This window comes from Tachypleus tridentatus, chromosome 4 (assembly GCF_004210375.1).
Source record: "Tachypleus tridentatus isolate NWPU-2018 chromosome 4, ASM421037v1, whole genome shotgun sequence".
Lineage (NCBI taxonomy): Eukaryota > Metazoa > Arthropoda > Merostomata > Xiphosura > Limulidae > Tachypleus > Tachypleus tridentatus.
In genome coordinates, this window is record NC_134828.1 from 21,566,859 (window position 1) to 21,586,540 (window position 19,682).

General features: G+C 35.4%; 1 protein-coding gene across 1 annotated transcript; it reads left to right on the forward strand.

Annotated features, from left to right (window-relative positions):
• The first annotated feature begins 4,822 nt into the window (after positions 1-4,822).
• LOC143248263 (centromere protein C-like) lies at positions 4,823-19,312 on the forward strand. The gene is made up of 5 exons (XM_076496674.1): positions 4,823-4,906; positions 11,121-11,270; positions 14,218-14,393; positions 15,175-15,265; positions 18,943-19,312. Exons 2-5 carry the CDS (start codon positions 11,204-11,206, stop codon positions 19,038-19,040), a joined length of 432 nt encoding a protein of 143 aa, XP_076352789.1. The 5' UTR covers positions 4,823-4,906; positions 11,121-11,203; the 3' UTR covers positions 19,041-19,312.
• Positions 19,313-19,682: the final 370 nt, after the last annotated feature.

Sequence of the window (19,682 nt, forward strand, 5' to 3'; positions counted from 1 at the left end):
AACTACCTCTGTAATCTTCCCATAGCTGTGCTAATGAGGTGTTGAGAGAGTTGATTTGTGTTACCACTACCCCTGTAATCCCTATAGTCCTAGACAGCTGACCTGTTGAGAGAGTTGATTTGTGTTAATTACCACCTCTGTAATCCCTAGTCATGACTGCTATCAGAGGTGTTGAGAGAGTTGATTTAATTACTACCTGTAATCCCCTTACTCAGTAAGACTGCTATCAGAGGTGTTGAGAGAGTTGATTTGTGTTAATTACCCCTGTAACTTCCCTACTATAAGTAGACTGCTATCAGAGTGCTGAGAGAGTTTGATTTGTGCAAGCACCACCTTTTGTAATCCTTCTACTAAAGGAGAGAGTGATTGGGACCTCTACCAGAAAGAGCTGAGAGAGCTGATTTGTGTTAATTACTACCCAAGTGCAATCCTCTAGTAGTCACTAAGATCAAGCTATCAGAGGTGCTGAGAGAGTTGATTTGTGTTAATTACTACCCTGTAATCCCCATTCACAGACAGCTATCAGAGGTGCTGAGAGAGTTGATTTGTGTTAACCACCAACCTCCGTAATCCCATGCAGCTCAGACAGTCATGCGAGAGGCAGAGAGTTGATTTGTGCTAATTACTACCCTGTAACCTATATAGTCACTAGACTGCTATCAGAGGTGCTGAGAGAGTTGATTTGTGTTAATTACTACCTTGTAATCCCCTATAGTTATTAGACTGCTATCATAGGTGTTGAGAGAATTGATTTGCAAGCACTACCACCTTGTAATCCTCTATAGTCATTAGACTGCTATCATAGGTGCTGAGAGAGTTGATTTGTGTTATTACTACCCTTGTAATCCTCTATAGTTATTGGACTGCTATCATAGGTGTTGAGAGAGTTGATTTGTGTTAATTACTACCTTTGTAATCCTCTATAGTCATTAGACTGCTATCAGAGGTGTGGAGAGAGTTGATTTGTGTTAATTACTACCTTGTAATCCCTATATAGTTATTAGACTGCTATCATAGGTGCTGAGAGAGTTGATTTGTGTTAATTACTACCTTGTAATCCTCTATAGTCACTACAGAGGTGTTAAGAGTGTTGTTGACCCATGTTAATTATTGCCTGTGTAATCCCTCTAAGTCACTAGACTGCTATCATAGGTGTTAAAGTCTTGTTGACTCATGTTAATTAGTATCTTTATAATCCTCTATAGTCACTAGACTACTGTCAGAGGTGTTAAGAGTGTTGTTGACTCATGTTAATTATTACCTTGTAATCCCTCTCTAGTCACTAGACTCTCAGAGGTGTTAAGAGTGTTGTTGACTCATGTTAATTATTGCCTGTGTAATCCTCTAAGTCACTAGACTATCATAGGTGTTAAAAGTGTTGTTGACTATGTTGATTACTGCTTTGTAATCCCCTATAGTCACTTGACTGTTGCCATGGGAATTAAAAGAAATGGTAACCCATATAATTGATACATTTCTAATCTTGTATAGTCACATTGAAAGGCATTTTTGTAGTCAATGTCAATTGAGACTAAGATTAGTTAATATAATAGTAACATTTGTATTTTTCTTTCAGACTCTTCTTCAAGGAGACCAGAGCCAATTGGGCTGAGGAAAACCCAAACGGTTGTCCAAAAATTATAAAACGTGGTTTGAAACGCATAAACTGTGAAACCAGTGGCATTCTGGAGGAACGAACGGTCGATTACAGACGCATATCATCAAAGGTATGTGTTTATTATTGTGGCGAATGTTTTTGTTCAACTTAATTGTTCATATGTGTTTGTAGGAATGATGTTTATAATAAATTATGAATACTCAAATTCTGGTAGCATAATACATTTTTTTTTTAAATTAGAAAACGTATTCAAGGTAAAATTGCTTAATTGGTTTGAAGGTCCTGCACAAGAATTTTGTGCATTATTTTAGTATTTGAGTGCATTATAATGTGGTCCATGTAATAGAAAAATGTTACTATAAAAAAGCTTAACTTCTTTCAATTTTCTTAGATTATATCCTGAAGTTAGTGCTGCTGGTCATTGTAGTTAATAAATCATTGAAAAAATATATTTAATATGCAGAATTATTTTAACACTAAACAGTACTCTTTACTCAAGTCTAAATGTGAAAATATTTGTGTTTACAAAGCTTGGAATGCATGACATTAGGTTGCTACAAGGCAGTATTACTACTTCACTGTGTTCTGTTATTATTTCCATTTTCAGTGTGTTTGTCAGTTTATTTAGTTTTTCAAAATTGTCTCTTAAAATAATAATGATAGTGTAGTGTGTAGTCGTTGTAATAGAACTGACACATCACAAGATTTTTTAGTTTCTTTTTTTCTTCCAAAGAACCAAATCAGGAGAAAAGCTTGGATTTGAAACATGATAAGAGCAGATATTTTGTTCTTGAGTTTAAAAACATGTAGGTGACTCTTGCTTTGCATAGAGTTTGAGAGCATGCTTTATGATCCCATATAAATGGCAGAAATGAAATATATTGGTGCTATAATTAAAGTAAAAATCAGATACTGTGCCAGTAATATCTCCTGGGGTGCCAGTAACATCCCCTGGGGTCCAAATAGTGTAATGTCATTAAAGTGAAATCTCTGTACCACAGGAGGGCTTTAAAAAAAAAAGTTGTGTTGAAGTGAGAAATTTGACAGGTTTTAATCTTTCTTTTATGATAAATTGGAAAATAGTTTTTAGATATTGATCGAATATTTATAACTCGCTTTTATATTTCTTAAGGCTGTGTTTACAGCCTTTCTGTTTGAATAATTCTACTGCAATTTAGATGGTCCTTTCTAATTATCAAGTATAATGTTCCTCGTTCTGTTCACATTCTCTGATTGGTTGAAACTGGTGTGGTTCAATGTTCTTATAATCAAAATTCATATTATTTTTGAATCGGAAATGTAGACAAAAATGCTTATACACAATCACACTAAGACAGTTCTGTTGCAATATCTAGTCTTTTCTGTGTCAGTGTATTATATTTCTTGTGATGTTGAGCAATCTTCAACATCTCCAGATCATGTGAGTATAATGTTCAGAAAGTTTTACAAATTCTAAATGTAAAGTTATTAACACATTTGTATTTTATTAATAATGCTGTGAAACTGTATATTTTGAATATATCTGTTTTGGTGCATTTTACTTTGTATAAGACAGTAAAACAAAGTTGGTCAACGTCCTTTATATTGGTTAACCCGTTTGCAATGGGTCATGGGTCAAGGCTATGCCATTGCATCTGTGGACTTCTATTAAGAATTTTATTGAACTACTGTTTCATGAACTTATGTCAATAAGTTTGGAATCAAATTGTAAATTATAATTCAAACATTGGTATTATATGTAAGTTAATTTCTTAATTTAAAAGTAAATATTAAAAGAACACATCTAAACGTAGATTTTAGTGAGTCACATGGTATGTTGAATGTAGCACTGGTCAAAATTATATGTTTATGATGTCGAAATATTAGGTGTATAGTTTTGTACAAAATAGAAACTCAAATTACTAATACTATCAAGGTAGAATATTTCAATGAGGACCTCGTATCGTTTTTAGTTTATTGAGATATGGCTTATGTACTAAATCAAACACAGTGGTCCTGTTCACCTCTTTCCATTTTGAAAATGGTCCAGTGTATATATACACTTATTTCAATATATGACATGTGAATAACTAATCAACTGCTTAGAATGTCCCCACTGTGGTTTTCTTAAAAACTGACATATTCTTTTGATCCAAGATTTCAAGGAGGTAGGTTGTGTCTTTAGATATGCTCAAGTTTCAGATCTTTTAATTCTAAGTACATCATAGTTACTAAGCTTAATAAAGTACAGTGAAATTTTATGGTATTAGTATAGTTATTTGTGATTTTTTGGTTTTCAACTGTAAGTTTAAAACCTTAAAATGTTTGATATCCTTCATGTGTGAAATTTTAAGAGGCTTAGCAACTTATGTTCAGAAGCAGTTGATTACAAACGTCATAGTGAGAAGAGATAATTGTTTTCTTTATTTTTTGATTTATTGTTCTATATTTTAAGAAAAATAAAGTTAATAATCTATTCCTAAATAGTAATAATCTATATACAAATATATAATAATTGAAATGTGAAGGTATATTACAAAATATTAGTCCACTAAAACACAGTAACGACACAGGAAGGCTAAAAGTCAGTTTTATATCACTGGTATGTAACATGAGTGCACATGCACCACATCAATGCAAGTTATGTAGTGTTAGTTAGGAATGAATAGGATGTCAATTTAATAAAAAATAATAAATATATATGCAAATATATACCTTTATGTGATTCAAGCTACTCAGACTAACCATTTGTATTTTTGTGTTATAATACATAGTCATTCTTGCATGAAAAAAACAACATAATTTATATTCATTTTTTTTTATGATTATAGGGTTAATCAAGTGACAGGCCCCACATGGTTAGAATATAGAAAATAACACAAAATATATTTTAAGATATTTGGGATGAAGAATGTTTTTCTAAGTATAACATGAAATCACTTTTCACTCAGACTAGTAATGAAACAGACTATATTTTCAGAAAAAAATCTTTAATAAAAAATATTTCTTGAAAACAAAATCTGATATTTTGTGTACAAAATACTTGTAACCTTTACTAAAAATCTATCAAATTTTGAGAAGGTACACATGATGAATCGAAAGGTATAGTGCAAATGTGTAGACAAACTTGTATATTTATAGTGCAAATGTGTAGACAAATTTGTGTATAATATACCAATACCATAGCTAAAGGATTAATCTGGTTACTGTCTGTTTTATTTCAATATTGACACTAAATATTTGCAGGAACCTACGAGGTAGCTGGAATTCTACCAGGATTTCAAGAAGATTCCTTTTTCACTCAGAAAGGTATTGTTATTATTGTAAACTTGTAGCTTATGTTAGAACCTTGAAATTCCAATGCCTGCTGCACGTACGTATTCAGACAAGATGCAATGACAGGGCTAGGTTTTTAAGGTGTTTTTTTTATACAGGGAAGTTTGATTACACATCAGAGTAGAAGTGAAGCAAAAATGTTTATCCACTTACCAAAATAGACCAACCTGATAGTTACTTCTGTGAATCGTAAGAGAAAAATGTATTGCTTCTCATTCTTCATTTTCCCTGATATGCTACATTTTTTCTTTCTGTGAACTTGATTGTATACTTAACACAAATTTGTAAGTTTTGAAATGCAGTTAAATTCATTACTTAGAATGAGAAAATTCTGCCAATTTATATTGAGAAAAGTATTCTTCAAATTTTAAATATAAATTTGTTAAATTTGCAGTTGAATGTAATTATATTGTATTCCTTGTTTCCCCTCTCGGTGTGGATTTTGTATGCGGAGAGGGTTCTGTTTACCTCCTCTGGGATCTAAACATCCACCCACGTGTTTTCTGTGCATGGTGACACGTGAAGGGGAGAAGAGGACCCCCCAGGTTGAGGAGTCCAACCCCTAACACACCACTTTGGCCTTGAATTCTTATAGATGGGCAGCCTTGGGTGGTCCCCCTAGGGTCAGTCACCTGGTCCACTTTGGGTGGGGTCAACCAATTACCAATGTTGGATGTTCTCAACAGGTGTTGTGGACATTGTATCTGATGCTGGTGTTTGGGTATAGTGCTCATGAAACCCTGGCATTGCTGCAGTGACGTTTTTGGCATTGTAGTGTGTCCCCTAATAGGGCTCCATGGTGAGTGGGGTCAGTGGGCATCGAAATTTCCCATTATTATGGATCCTCCAAATAGAAACGTAAGTAACATAGTGAGGAAACAGTCCATAGGTAAATGACCACATCTTGAATATTCTGAGCAGCAATCTTCAACATCTGTAACATCTGTACCTTATTTTCTTATACTACATTTTCTTTCAGACAAACCTTTAGGGTAAATGTCTATCTTTTTCATTCAGAAGGAACTAGAGGGACTTGCTGGCTCTCCATAGTCAGTGAAGAAGCTTTGATCTGGTGATATATTGGTGGAAACATCCACACTTTAACACAGTGAACTTTTTTTGCATTCAAAAGCAATTGGGATGTACCTTTTGAGGTTATGCCTCATGCTACTTTGAATTTGTCACAAGGAGTTATTGTTGAGAGGGATTTGAAGAACATCCCCGTCAGAGATTCTCACTGACGCCTTTCACCGGGAGTTTCTGCATGCAGTGGCTTATCTCCACTGCAAAGATGGAATTACAATGCCAACCAGTGTCCTCATCCTGACATTTACATCACTGCATCTACCTACTACCATCAAGGGAGGTTATCTTAATTGCAGGGTACATCCATACATTACAAACTCTCTCAGATGTTTCCAGTGTCAGTGGCTTGGTCACTCAAAGACACCGTGTCATGGTTCCTTGATCTGTGCTTGTTGCAGTGGCAAGGACCACGATGCCTGAGAGTGTGAAATGGACCCTCGTTGCACCAATTGCAATGGCTCTCACCCATCCTACTTTCGTTCTTGCTCTAAATAGTTGGAAGAAAGAGAGGTGCAGCATTTGAAAACAATTCAAAACATTACTTATTCTGAGGCTTGAAAGTTGCTGTCCACCACTTCATCTCAGATGTATACTGCTGCACTTCATTCCACTACTACAGTGGAAGTGCAGACAGATCTCTCTGTGCCTCCAAGAGAATTGTTCTCAAACCAAGAGAAAAGTCTTTTAACCTCCAAGGTTAAAAGGGTTGATGAATCAACTTCAACACCCATTTCTGTCCCTAACATACATTCCAGCAAACCTCAAGATCTGCTTTTTTTGGTTCTGGGTGTGAGTATTTCCTCGGGTACATCTTCTCCCACCCCAAGACACAAAATGATCATTTATTCACATCCTCAGTTGCTGGAATCCTCTCCCACCAACAAAGACCTGCCCAACTGACCCAGGGGAGGATCTGTGGAGGTCGACAGACCTTCCTTGAATAAAGGCAATAAAGAAAAAAGACGTGGTTGTAAACAGAACTGCTCTCCACCCAATTCACCTACATATAAATAAAAATGGCCACCTTGATACAATGGAACTGTCAAGGTTTACATTCTAATCTGGATGATACCAAAGCACTAATTGCTTCCTTTATCCTGTCTTTTCATACAGGAAACATTTCTGAAATCTGCTGATACAGTCACCTTTCAGCAGCTTTCTTTCTACAGAAATGACAGGCTGTGTGATGGACGAATGCATGGAGGTGTGGCACTCTTGGTTGATCAGCATGTACCCACCCTGTCTTTGCCACTCAACACACCCTTGGAGGCTGTAGCCATCCATGTTTCCTTGAGTCATACCATCACTGTTTGTTCATTCTACCTGATACCTAGAGATACCTATGATCAGTCAGACTTTGATGCTCTCACTGAACAGTTGCCATCTCCCTTTCTAATCCTGGGGATCTTTAATGGACATCATCCCCTCTGGGGAAGTGCTGATATCGATGGGAGAAGTTGTCTTCAGAGCACGCGGCTCTCTGATCACAACCTTTCTCTTTCAATAGTGGTTCTTATACTTATTTTTATGCACCTAGTCAGTCCTTAACTGCTGTTGATCTCTCAATTTGCTCCCACTTTTTATGGAATGTTGACCATAACCCATGAGGCAGTGATCATTTTCCTATAATTTTGAGAGACTGGCCGTGGGCAATGCCACCTGACATGTGTGCTCCAGTGGAAGCTGGATTAAGCACACTGGCCCTCTTTCACTTACCTCACAGAATTTGATCCTGCCATCAATAGACCACTGTGTGGCAGCAGTAACTGACTATTATACAAGCAGTTGCTCAACGTACTCCTAAAATCTCGACACATTTTCCACGACATCCTCATCAATGGTGTAATCCTGTCTGTCATGTGGCATGGAAGGCTCAAAAACAGGCCTGGAATACTTTTTGTAGGTATCCCACACTCTTGCACTACATCACTTTCCAGCAGGCCTGTGCACATGCACGGTGGATAAGATATCAAAGGCAGAATGACTCTTGGATCAAGTTCATAACCAGCATATCTTTTACCACCAGTTTCAAAGTCATATGGGACAAGCTTTGAAAGATCAGTGGGCAATATAATTGTGTCCCCTCTTGATCTTGCTCTCTGATGGCCAGGAAGTAGCTGATACTAGAGCATTGCTGATACTCAAGGTGAAAGCTTTTGCCATATATCTAGCAGTTCTGCTTCTTCCTCCACCTTGTTAGTCATCAAGACTTGGGAAGAGCAGTTACCTCTTTCCTTTCATGCTGATTGTCTCTATGACTGTAATCGTCCCTTTACACTGGTGGAATTCAAACTGGCCCTTCATCGGTCTAGCATAACATCAGTTGGACCTAATGATAACGCACTATAAAATGCTGAGCCATCCATCTCCTGCTTCTCTTGCTATTCTTTTGATTATTTTAACTGGATCTAGAGGAGAATGTTTTTCCTGGTGCCAGGCTATTGTCCTACCTTTCTCTCAGCGGGAAGGATCCCAAGATTCCTTCAAATTATCGCCAAATTACTTTGACGAACTGTTTCTGTAAGACCTTAGAGAGGATGGTTAATGCTCATCTTGTTTGGTTTCTCAATCAAATGACCTCTTGCCCCTTTCCTGTGGGTTCCAAGACAGCGCTCCATCGGGACCACCTGATTCAACTTGAAACATCAATCAGAAAAGCCTTTCTCAAACAACAACATCTTGTATCAGTATTCTTTGACATTAAGAAGGCTTAAGATACAACATGGAAGTATGGCATTTTGCAAGACCTCTATTTATATGGGTTACGTGGCTATTTGTCCATTTTGTTAAACATTTTAATGGACAAGTGATTCCAAGTTTTTTTTGTGGGTTTGACACATTCCCGCTCTTTCTACAGGAACTTGAGTCCCTCAGGGCTGTGTTTTGAATGTCACACTTTTCAGTATAAAGATTAATGCCATCACTGAACAACTCCTCTTACTCTGTTGCAAACAGGCTCTATGTCGATGACTTTCACATCTCTTATCAGTCATCGAACATGAGGTATATTAAGTGGCAGCTACAGACTGCCCTCAGTTGTTTACTGAAGTGGACCACAGAAAACGGCTTTAACTTCTCTCTCTCTAAAACCGATTGTGTGCACGCTTGCAGCCAGCTGGCTATTCACCCTGACCCTGAACTCTGTATCGATGAAGTTGCGCTGCTTGTGGTTACTGAGACATAGTTCTTGAGGCTCATCTTTGACCATAACTTGATCTTCATACCATGTATCAAGCAGTTACAAGTTAAATGTACAAGAGCACTGAACATACTCCATGTCCTCTCTTCCACCACTTGGTGAGTGGATCGATGTTCTATGCTAAAGCTATATCGTGTGCTCTTATTCAATTGAAACTAGACTATGGATCACTAGCCTTTGGCTTTGCCAGGACCTTGGCCTTAAAAATGCTAGACCCTGTTTCCCATCAAGAATTCACCTCTGCACTGGGGCTTTGTGGACTTTCCCAGTTCAGAGCTTACATACAGAGTCTCATGAACCTTTTTTTGCACCTCCACCATTTGCAACTGTCTTTACTATATGCTTTGAAACTTGTTCCTCACCAAAGCATCCCACCTGGGGTTGTGTTTTCCTTCCTTGGTGGGCCATTCTTTTTCAGAACAGATGATCTGCCATTGCTTCTTTTGGCCTTTGTATCCAGGCACAGTTGGATGTATTGGATCTGTCCTTGGATAACATTGCTGTATCCACTTGTCAGCTTATCCCACCATGGCTTCTTACAGTCCCCAAATGTGACCTATCTTTAAGTCATCTGAGAAAAGCAGATACTCCCGATTGGAAATATTGTCTGCTATTTGCTGAACATCTTTCAAACCATCCTTCCATTCCTATTTATACAGATGGTTCAAAATCAGGTGACTGTGTGGGCTCTGCCATGGTTTGTTGTGGTTCAGTGGTTGCATGCAGAATTCCCTCTACAGCTTCTGTGTTCACTGCTGAACCCTACACTATTTCTCTTGCTCTGGATCACATAGAAGCTAAGCAGTACTCAAATTTTACTATTTATACTGACTCGCTTAATTCTCTACTGACCCTGGAATCGCTTCACATTAGTTCACACCATGTTCTTGCCAATATTCAAAACTGACTGGCCCATTTCTCTTTAACAACTACTTATATCCAGTTTTTCTGGATATTGGGCTACATTGGTATTCATGGGAATGAGCTTGCCAACACTGCAGCTAAATCTGTCTGCTCTGGCACTATCACTGCTGTGTCTGTTCCATACATGTACTATGGTCCTGTATTCAAGGGTTGACTCCATTGGCAGTCAACTCAGAATGAGCAATGTGAAAACAAGCTTTTCCAAATAAAACCCTCTGTTGGACTTTGGTCGCCCAGCTTCCATAAGGATCAGAAAGAGGAAGTTGTTCTAAATAGACTATGCACTGATCACAGTTTTAACTCATTGTTTTAATTTATCTGCGACTGATGCACCAACGTGTTATCTGTGTAACACTCAGGTCACAATAAGCCACATTTTACTGTTTTGCCGTCGTTACGACTCTCAATCATAGCACCATTTTAAACATGTTTTGTACCAAGGTTTATCCATAACGTTAGACAGTGTTATTGGTGATGGTGACACTGTCCACCTTAGAAATGTTTAGTTTTTAAAGGCCATTTAAGTGTTTTTTTAATTTATACATTAGACCTTTTTTAATGTGATTCCTTTTTAAGAATCAAAGTACATCTAGTTCAATTTGAAATTAGAAAATGGCCGTAACATCAAATAACTTGAAACCAGGACTGGAAAGACCAACTTCAGATGACTAACGGTGGTTATTGAACTTACTTGTTAGTCTTCCTGACGAGTTATGATAATTGCAGTTATGCTGCAGAAAGTCCTTTCCAACTTGTATTGCTGTAGTTTTTTTCTTACTGCTGTAGACTAAATGTAAAAATTGGATTTAATTTTTTTTAATTTAAAAATTAAACTATCTTTTGTGTTATCTTAATTTCCTTTTATGAATTCTAATAATTTTACTTCAGTTTTAGCTTTTTACTGGATGTTTGGCACAGATAGCTTAGTTACTTTGCATTATAAAATACCAAACCAATCAACCAATCCTTGTTTTCCAGGTAAAAAGTCTAGAAACAAACAGCAAGCTTTGTTTAAACACAACCTGTCTATCCATGATCATCAGGTGCTTCTAGAAGAAGACATGCAGGAAGAGCTGTATGGTGGCTCCCTGGTAAATGATCCAGAACTAGGAAGGGAAGTTAAGGCTGGTAGGTCGAACTGTATTTTTGTTTATAATGTAATTTTCCATTATTTTCTTGTGAAATCTATTTTGACATGTTAGATTAAGATACCAGATTTGTTGTTTTGGTGGAAACTGTTTTAAAATGTTCTAGCTGTTATTCTTATTCATTAGTATCAGCTTTCACATCCATGGTTTTCTTACTGTCCTTGCTGATTTTGCATTGACGGGTCACTTTATTTTCTTATTTTGGAACTAAGTTCTGATAAATTTGTTAGTGAAAGTATTTGTACTTCCTGAAATGTGAATAGAGTTTTCTTTTTATAATTTTCACACATACACACAGAGATTATTGTTGCAGTTATATGACCAAACTGTATAAAAAGTTTATGTTTTTTTCAATCTATTACTGACATTCTGATCAGCATTAATTGAGAATTTTGATAACGTGCACATGCTAACTGGTTTCTCAGTGATTGATAATTATCTTGCAATACTGTAGTTTTCAGTCAGAAGACAAACGTTTTTTGTTGTCTCATATGAAGTTTAATGAACAGTTTACTGGTACTTTCCATCCTGTTTAGGCCCGGCATGGCCAGGTTGGTTAAGGCGTGCGACTCATAATCTGAGGGTTGCAGGTTTACATCCCCGTCACACCAAACATGCTTGCCTTTTCAGCCGTGGGGCATTATAATGTGATGGTCAATCCCACTATTCGTTGGTAAAAGAGTAGGCCAAGAGTTGGCAGTGGGTGGTGATGACTAGCTGCCTTCCCTCTAGTCTTACATCTCTAAATTAGGGACGGCTAGCGCAGATAGCCCTCGAGTAGCTTTGCGCGAAATTTAAAAACAAACAAACAAACCATCCTGTTTACAGCAGCAGAAATCCTTAATATTCCCTTCAAGCTGTTAATGACAGTATGTCTGTCTCTTTTGAAATTTAGAATATGCTATAAACATCCATTTGAAGATTGTTCTGGTTATACTGAATCTAGTTATTTGTTTAATTCTTGTGGGTGTAGTTTTTCAGGTGTTAATGAAGTTATATTGTTTACTTTTTCCATTGAACTCTGAAGTTTCATGTTGGTTCTTTCAGTTGATAGTTGAGATTTGTTTGAAACAATAAATATTAATAAGCTTATGTGTAATTGTAACATCTTCACAGACTAATATGGTAGGATCAGGTGAAGTGTTGGATTATTCTAAGAATGTCTTATGTAGCAGATACCATGTTACAGTTCTGCACTAAAAAAATAAAATATCTGTGTGGATACTTAATAGCTTTTATAGAGTAGTGAGAAAAATAGAAACAGAATTGTACATGAAGGGCTTATGATGATTTACTCTTAAACAAATTACTGGTGGCAATAAAGTTAATTGTGATAGGAGTAACAGTTAAAAGGAGTAACAAGACTTCACAAGTATAATATAGCATAATATATTCTTGAAATTATTTGTACTTAGGGAAACTCCATAATTACAGGACTGAGAAAAACCAAAAAATTCGAGATCAAACTTATGGGTTTCTAACATCAACAAATTGGATTTTGTTTCCCACATCAGCAAGAGGCCATTGTGTAGATTTATGCTTAATAATAAAAATTATGGCCTATATAAGCTGTGAATATTATTTGAAACAACCAACAGTAACAAAGTGTAACTTACATTTCACACATACGATCGTTTTTTAGTCCAAATAAAATAGAATTTCTTTAAAACTTTTCCAATTGTATTGTAATATTTCCTTTTCTATTTTTGTTTTATGGTGGGTCCTGTGCCGAAATTGTTGGCTTTATATGCAGAGATGCCAACCATTACGATTTGAGTGTAATCATTATGATTTTGGTGTATACATTACGACTATATGCTCATACAGACAAATATTACAACTTGTTGCAACTCCCAAATTATTATATATTATATAGGCCTATACAGTAAAGTGATAAATTGTTCACCCAGGGTTTGAAAGGGGTGAAAAGAAAATTTCTAGTGAGATACAAATACATTTTGATAATAAATAAAAGACATAGTCCAAATGGCTACTTGCGATAATCATGTTTGTGCTTGAAATAATAAAAAATATTTGTATCTCTGACGTCTACCAATAGTTTGAGTGCGGGTGCTTCTCCATACTGGGTACGTGGGGGAATCCATAGTTACATCATCAGTGCTTGTCAGCCAATCAGCGCTCGCGTAGATGGGTATTTCTCGTTTTCTAAGCGGCATAGAAACACCAATGCGATCTTTCACAAGATGGAAAAAAAGAGGTTTTGTTCACCAGATTGTTTTGTTTCTGACAAATCTAAAAGGACTAAAACTGTGAATCAAAAATTTAGGAAAGAGTATAGTGCAAAATATCTGGTCATTGCATCAAAAGTCAGTGACAGTCATGGGTTTTGTACAGTTTGTCACATCGATTTTTCTGTTGTTCATGGTGGGATAAGCGATTGTTTCAGACATACAAAATCAGCATTTCACCAACAAAAGGCTGAGGCAAAGACAAAAACAATGCAGATAATGACATTTATGAGTAAGAATTCAGAATATGAAACCATAAATGAAAGTAAAGGTTGCAACAGCTGCAAAACTGTTACAATAAGTGTCGTAAACATGATATAAACGAGTCATTACACAAAGGTTTTTTTCTGCTTACTGTTTCTGCATGTTCATTGTTGTTTTACCAGTATGTTTGTTACTCTGAACTAAATAAAAGACATAATTTCAAAAGAATTTTTTTAAATTTATTTATTAAATACACAAAACACGGTCATAAATGAGCAATCTATAGCAGTAATAAATAATAATAGTTATAATAATAATATAATAATAAACAGCTTAGAGACATTGGTCAGGTCTAGTAGCCGCAAATTATAAAGGGCTTTGTCTACAATCATAACGCTCAGTCATTTGAAATAGTTGGCATCTCTATATCTGTCAAATTTACTTGCGTTCATATTTCACTTTTTTTTTTCACAGTGGTTGTTCGAAGTCACAAGGCCCTGTCATGGAGAGGTCCTACAGGGTTTCCTGCCAAGGAGGAAGATTCATTTAGACTATGCAAGAGTTTCCAACTCTCCAATTTTTCCATGGGAATTTTAGTGCTTGGTCCATTACAGGAGAAACCCCGCCAATTTGCCCATGCTGATTCACTGGTTAGTGTCTAAAGTACTTGTGTAAAATTTAAAAATACCAGTATTTTAGCCTGGCTTTGTAGATGGGTTCAAAAACTTCACATTCTGAGTCATTTCATCAAACTATTCAGAGAAGCAGCTTACTGACCCAAAGATGTTATATTGTTGGAACTGTGTTTCTAATTAATTATTTTAAGCATTATTTTTCCTTATTTTCAACCACTTATAGTAAAAATACTTCATGTAATGTCTATTAAAGCATGTTTCTATCATGTGTGCACTAGTGTAAGACATACACAGTGAACTTAATAAGAAACTTATTCTACAAAGAACCAAGTCTGGAGTGGTATCTCTAACTTGAAGTTTCATGCAGTGACCTTACTGTTTAAAAAATCATGCCTTCTCTACATTCGTGTGTAGGAGATTCATGAAAATGTGTGTTGTATATTTTTCAAGGTTATGTGGTTGTGTACCTAAAGGTCAATGAACTATTGATTTTTCTTTCCCCTTAATAACTTCATTATGGTATGTATTTCTATTGTTGTCTCTTTGAGGTTAGTTGCACAATTTCAGGGATGGGAGCAGAAGCCTCTTTTTACTGCATTATATTATTTGAACCTCAAAATAATATGTCAGTATAACTATATATATTAATTGTGATATTGGAAAAGTTTAAAAAATAGTGTTTTTTTAGTTAGATTTTAACTTTTTATGTAAATTACAAATTTTACATGAAATTCGATTTTATTAAGGTTGAGAGAATGTCCTAAATAACTATGTTTTGGTTTTTTTCTCACCTCAGTTTTTTACTGTCATATATGGTAAGGTGGAAGCACATGTGCACGACAGCTCATGGATTTTTGAAACAGATGGTTCATTTCTGGTGCCATTAGGTGAGTTACACATGTAATCACATTAAGATTATACTCTGCTTTGAGTCCTCTCTCTCTCTCTCTCTCTCTCTTCTTTTTTTTTTTTTTGCATAGAGGAAATGATTTTCTCAGAACAGAACCCACACATGGTTTGTTTTGTTATGATGTTTATCATTTGTACAAATAAAGAGGAAATATATATTACTTACCTGTAAATTGCATTTAAAAATAGATATAAATGTATACAAATGATCTGATACCATGAAAATGTATGTGATCAAAAACATCAAGTTTTTAAGCCCTTGCTTTGCTATTTGTAAATTTATGCTTAATATTTTAAGTCCACAAAGAATAAAAACGTCAGTAGAAACACTTGTTTAAGTCACTAAGGTTTTGTGGTTTTGCTGATGAAATATTCACATCAAAAAATATAAACAGTGTTAAAATTACTGCTGTGTTTGTCGAGACGAGTATTTCTTCTAATATCATCTCATCCATTACTGTGTTTGTTATGACCAAGTTGGACTGATGACCCATGGTATTTATAATATTATCTCATCCATTACCATGTTTGTTGTGACCAAGTTGGACTGATGAGCCATGGTATTTATATTATTATCTCATCCATTACCATGTTTGTTGTGACCAAGTTGGACTGATGAGTCATGGTATTTATAATATTATCTCATCCATTAACATGTTTGTTGTGACCAAGTTAGACTGATAAGCCATGGTATTTATAATATTATCTCATCCATTACTGTGTTTGTTGTGACCAATTTGGACTGATGAGCCATGTTGTTTATAATATCATCTCATCCATTACCATGTTTGTTGTGACCAAGTTGGACTGATGAGCCATGGTGTTTTTTATATCATCTCATCCATTACCATGTTTGTTGTGACCAAGTTGGACTGATGAGCCATGGTATTTATAATATTATCTCATCCATTACCATGTTCATTGTGACCAAGTTAGACTGATGAGCCATGGTATTTATAATATTATCTCATCCATTACTGTATTTATTGTGACCAAGTTGGACTGATGAGCCATGGTATTTATAATATTATCTCATCCATTACTGTATTTATTATGACCAAGTTGGACTGATGAGCCATGGTGTTTATAATATTATCTCATCCATTACTGTATTTATTGTGACCAAGTTGGACTGATGAGCCATGGTATTTATAATATTATCTCATCCATTACTGTATTTATTATGACCAAGTTGGACTGATGAGCCATGGTGTTTATAATATTATCTCATCCATTACTGTATTTATTGTGACCAAGTTGGACTGATGAGCCATGGTATTTATAATATTATCTCATCCATTACTGCGTTTGTTGTGACCAAGTTGGACTGATGAGCCATGGTATTTATAATATTATCTCATCCATTAACATGTTTGTTGTGACCAAGTTGGACTGATGAGCCATGGTATTTGTAATATTATTTCATCCATTACTGTGTTTTGTTGTGACCAAGTTAGACTGATGAGCCATGGTATTTATAATATTATCTCATCCATTAACATGTTTGTTGTGACCAAGTTGGACTGATGAGTCATGGTATTTGTAATATTATTTCATCCATTACTGTGTTTGTTGTGACCAAGTTGGACTGATGAGTCATGGTATTTGTAATATTATTTCATCCATTACTGTGTTTGTTGTGACCAAGTTGGACTGATGAGTCATGGTATTTATAATATTATCTCATCCATTACTGTGTTTATTGTGACCAAGTTGGACTGATGAGCCATGGTGTTTATAATATTATCTCATCCATTACTGTGTTTATTGTGACCAAGTTGGACTGATGAGCCATGGTATTTATAATATTATCTCATCCATTACTGTGTTTATTGTGACCAAGTTGGACTGATGAGCCATGGTATTTATAATATTATCTCATCCATTACTGTGTTTATTGTGACCAAGTTGGACTGATGAGCCATGGTGTTTATAATATTATCTCATCCATTACTGTGTTTATTGTGACCAAGTTGGACTGATGAGCCATGGTATTTATAATATTATCTCATCCATTACCGTGTTTGTTGTGACCAAGTTGGACTGATGAGTCATGGTATTTATAATATTATCTCATCCATTACCATGTTTGTTGTGACCAAGTTGGACTGATGAGTCATGGTATTTATAATATTATCTCATCCATTACCATGTTTGTTGTGACCAAGTTGGACTGATGAGTCATGGTATTTATAATATTATCTCATCCATTACTGTGTTTATTGTGACCAAGTTGGACTGATGAGCCATGGTGTTTATAATATTATCTCATCCATTACTGTGTTTATTGTGACCAAGTTGGACTGATGAGCCATGGTATTTATAATATTATCTCATCCATTACTGTGTTTGTTGTGACCAAGTTGGACTGATGAGTCATGGTATTTATAATATTATCTCATCCATTACCATGTTTCTTGTGACCAAGTTGGACTGATGAGTCATGGTATTTATAATATTATTTCATCCATTACTGTGTTTATTGTGACCAAGTTGGACTGATGAGCCATGGTATTTATAATATTATCTCATCCATTACTGTGTTTATTGTGACCAAGTTGGACTGATGAGTCATGGTATTTATAATATTATCTCATCCATTACCATGTTTCTTGTGACCAAGTTGGACTGATGAGTCATGGTATTTATAATATTATTTCATCCATTACTGTGTTTATTGTGACCAAGTTGGACTGATGAGTCATGGTATTTATAATATTATCTCATCCATTACCATGTTTGTTGTGACCAAGTTGGACTGATGAGTCATGGTATTTATAATATTATCTCATCCATTACCATGTTTCTTGTGACCAAGTTGGACTGATGAGTCATGGTATTTATAATATTATTTCATCCATTACTGTGTTTATTGTGACCAAGTTGGACTGATGAGCCATGGTATTTATAATATTATCTCATCCATTACCATGTTTCTTGTGACCAAGTTGGACTGATGAGTCATGGTATTTATAATATTATTTCATCCATTACCATGTTTCTTGTGACCAAGTTGGACTGATGAGTCATGGTATTTATAATATTATTTCATCCATTACTGTGTTTATTGTGACCAAGTTGGACTGATGAGTCATGGTATTTATAATATTATCTCATCCATTACCATGTTTGTTGTGACCAAGTTGGACTGATGACCCATGGTATTTATAATATTATCTCATCCATTACCATGTTTCTTGTGACCAAGTTGGACTGATGAGTCATGGTATTTATAATATTATCTCATCCATTACTGTGTTTATTGTGACCAAGTTGGACTGATGAGCCATGGTATTTATAATATTATCTCATCCATTACTGTGTTTATTGTGACCAAGTTGGACTGATGAGCCATGGTGTTTATAATATCATCTCATCCGTTACTGTGGTTGTTGTATCTCAGGTAGCCTGGTATTGGGTGAAAGGCCTTACCATCAGTAGACATTTTAAGTAATGTGGTTGAGAAACTCTTATGTGTTCTTGTTTACTTCATTCTCAGAACTGAGTGATCATGTGTATCAGTAATTAGTTTGTTTTCAGGAGTAAATCTATGACAAGCTCATTGGAAAATTGAAAACAAGTCGTAAGCACTTTGTTTTAAAATGCCTTAGTTTACATATTTTAAACTGTATCTTATTTGTATTTTTGTTATCAGGTAATTCATACAGTGTCCGAAATCTCCAGAAAAAGGAAGCTAAGCTAATCTTCTTTACTATTAAAGGATCACCACCAGTGGAAGAGCTTATGGCATGAAAAAGTTTGAAGTGTATACATATTTGAGGGTACAATTAGTATTAACTCGTCTCCAAAAAAAAAAGAAAGAAAGATTGGTCTTAGCTCCTAGGGTGCATATTTCATATGTAGATACTGTGTATTTCATTACCTTGCAGTTCAAAAGATGTGGTATTGTATTGAAAATAAAAGGGGATAATAAAAGTATAATAATAATTAATAGTAATAATAATTAGAGAAGGTGCATCTATGCTGCAATATATAATGGGGAATATTCAAGTGGTGCTGACATTTACACCTTCACACACAAGTGCCTGTGGTCTTGAAAGACACTATTCGATGGTGTTTTTGTAGCATAATGAGAAACTTTCACCTGTAATAATATTACAGATTTCGCTAACCCTGAAATTGAAAATATAATCTGTTACAAAAGGTTTATAATGAATCAAAGAACGCTTATGCCTCTAGTCATAGATTATATTTTCAATTTTGTCTTTGGTGAAAAGAAATTTGTAATATCATCGTGGAGAAAAAGTGGCCCGTTTTATAATACCGACTCATAAATTTGCTGCAATGCCACAATGTTATTCGCTTGTATAAATTAATCTGTGTTTCTAAGTGGTATATTGAAACACTATAAATATATTTTCACGTATAGTTCAC

Bases quoted from the DNA above. Each gene is read 5' to 3' on its own strand.
- LOC143248263 (XM_076496674.1), top strand. From the start codon at position 11,204: ATGCAGGAAGAGCTGTATGGTGGCTCCCTGGTAAATGATCCAGAACTA. The intron at 11,271-14,217 runs GTAGGTCGAACT...TTTTTTTCACAG, and splicing joins AGGAAGGGAAGTTAAGGCTG to TGGTTGTTCGAAGTCACAAG. The intron at 15,266-18,942 runs GTGAGTTACACA...TTTTGTTATCAG, and splicing joins TTCATTTCTGGTGCCATTAG to GTAATTCATACAGTGTCCGA.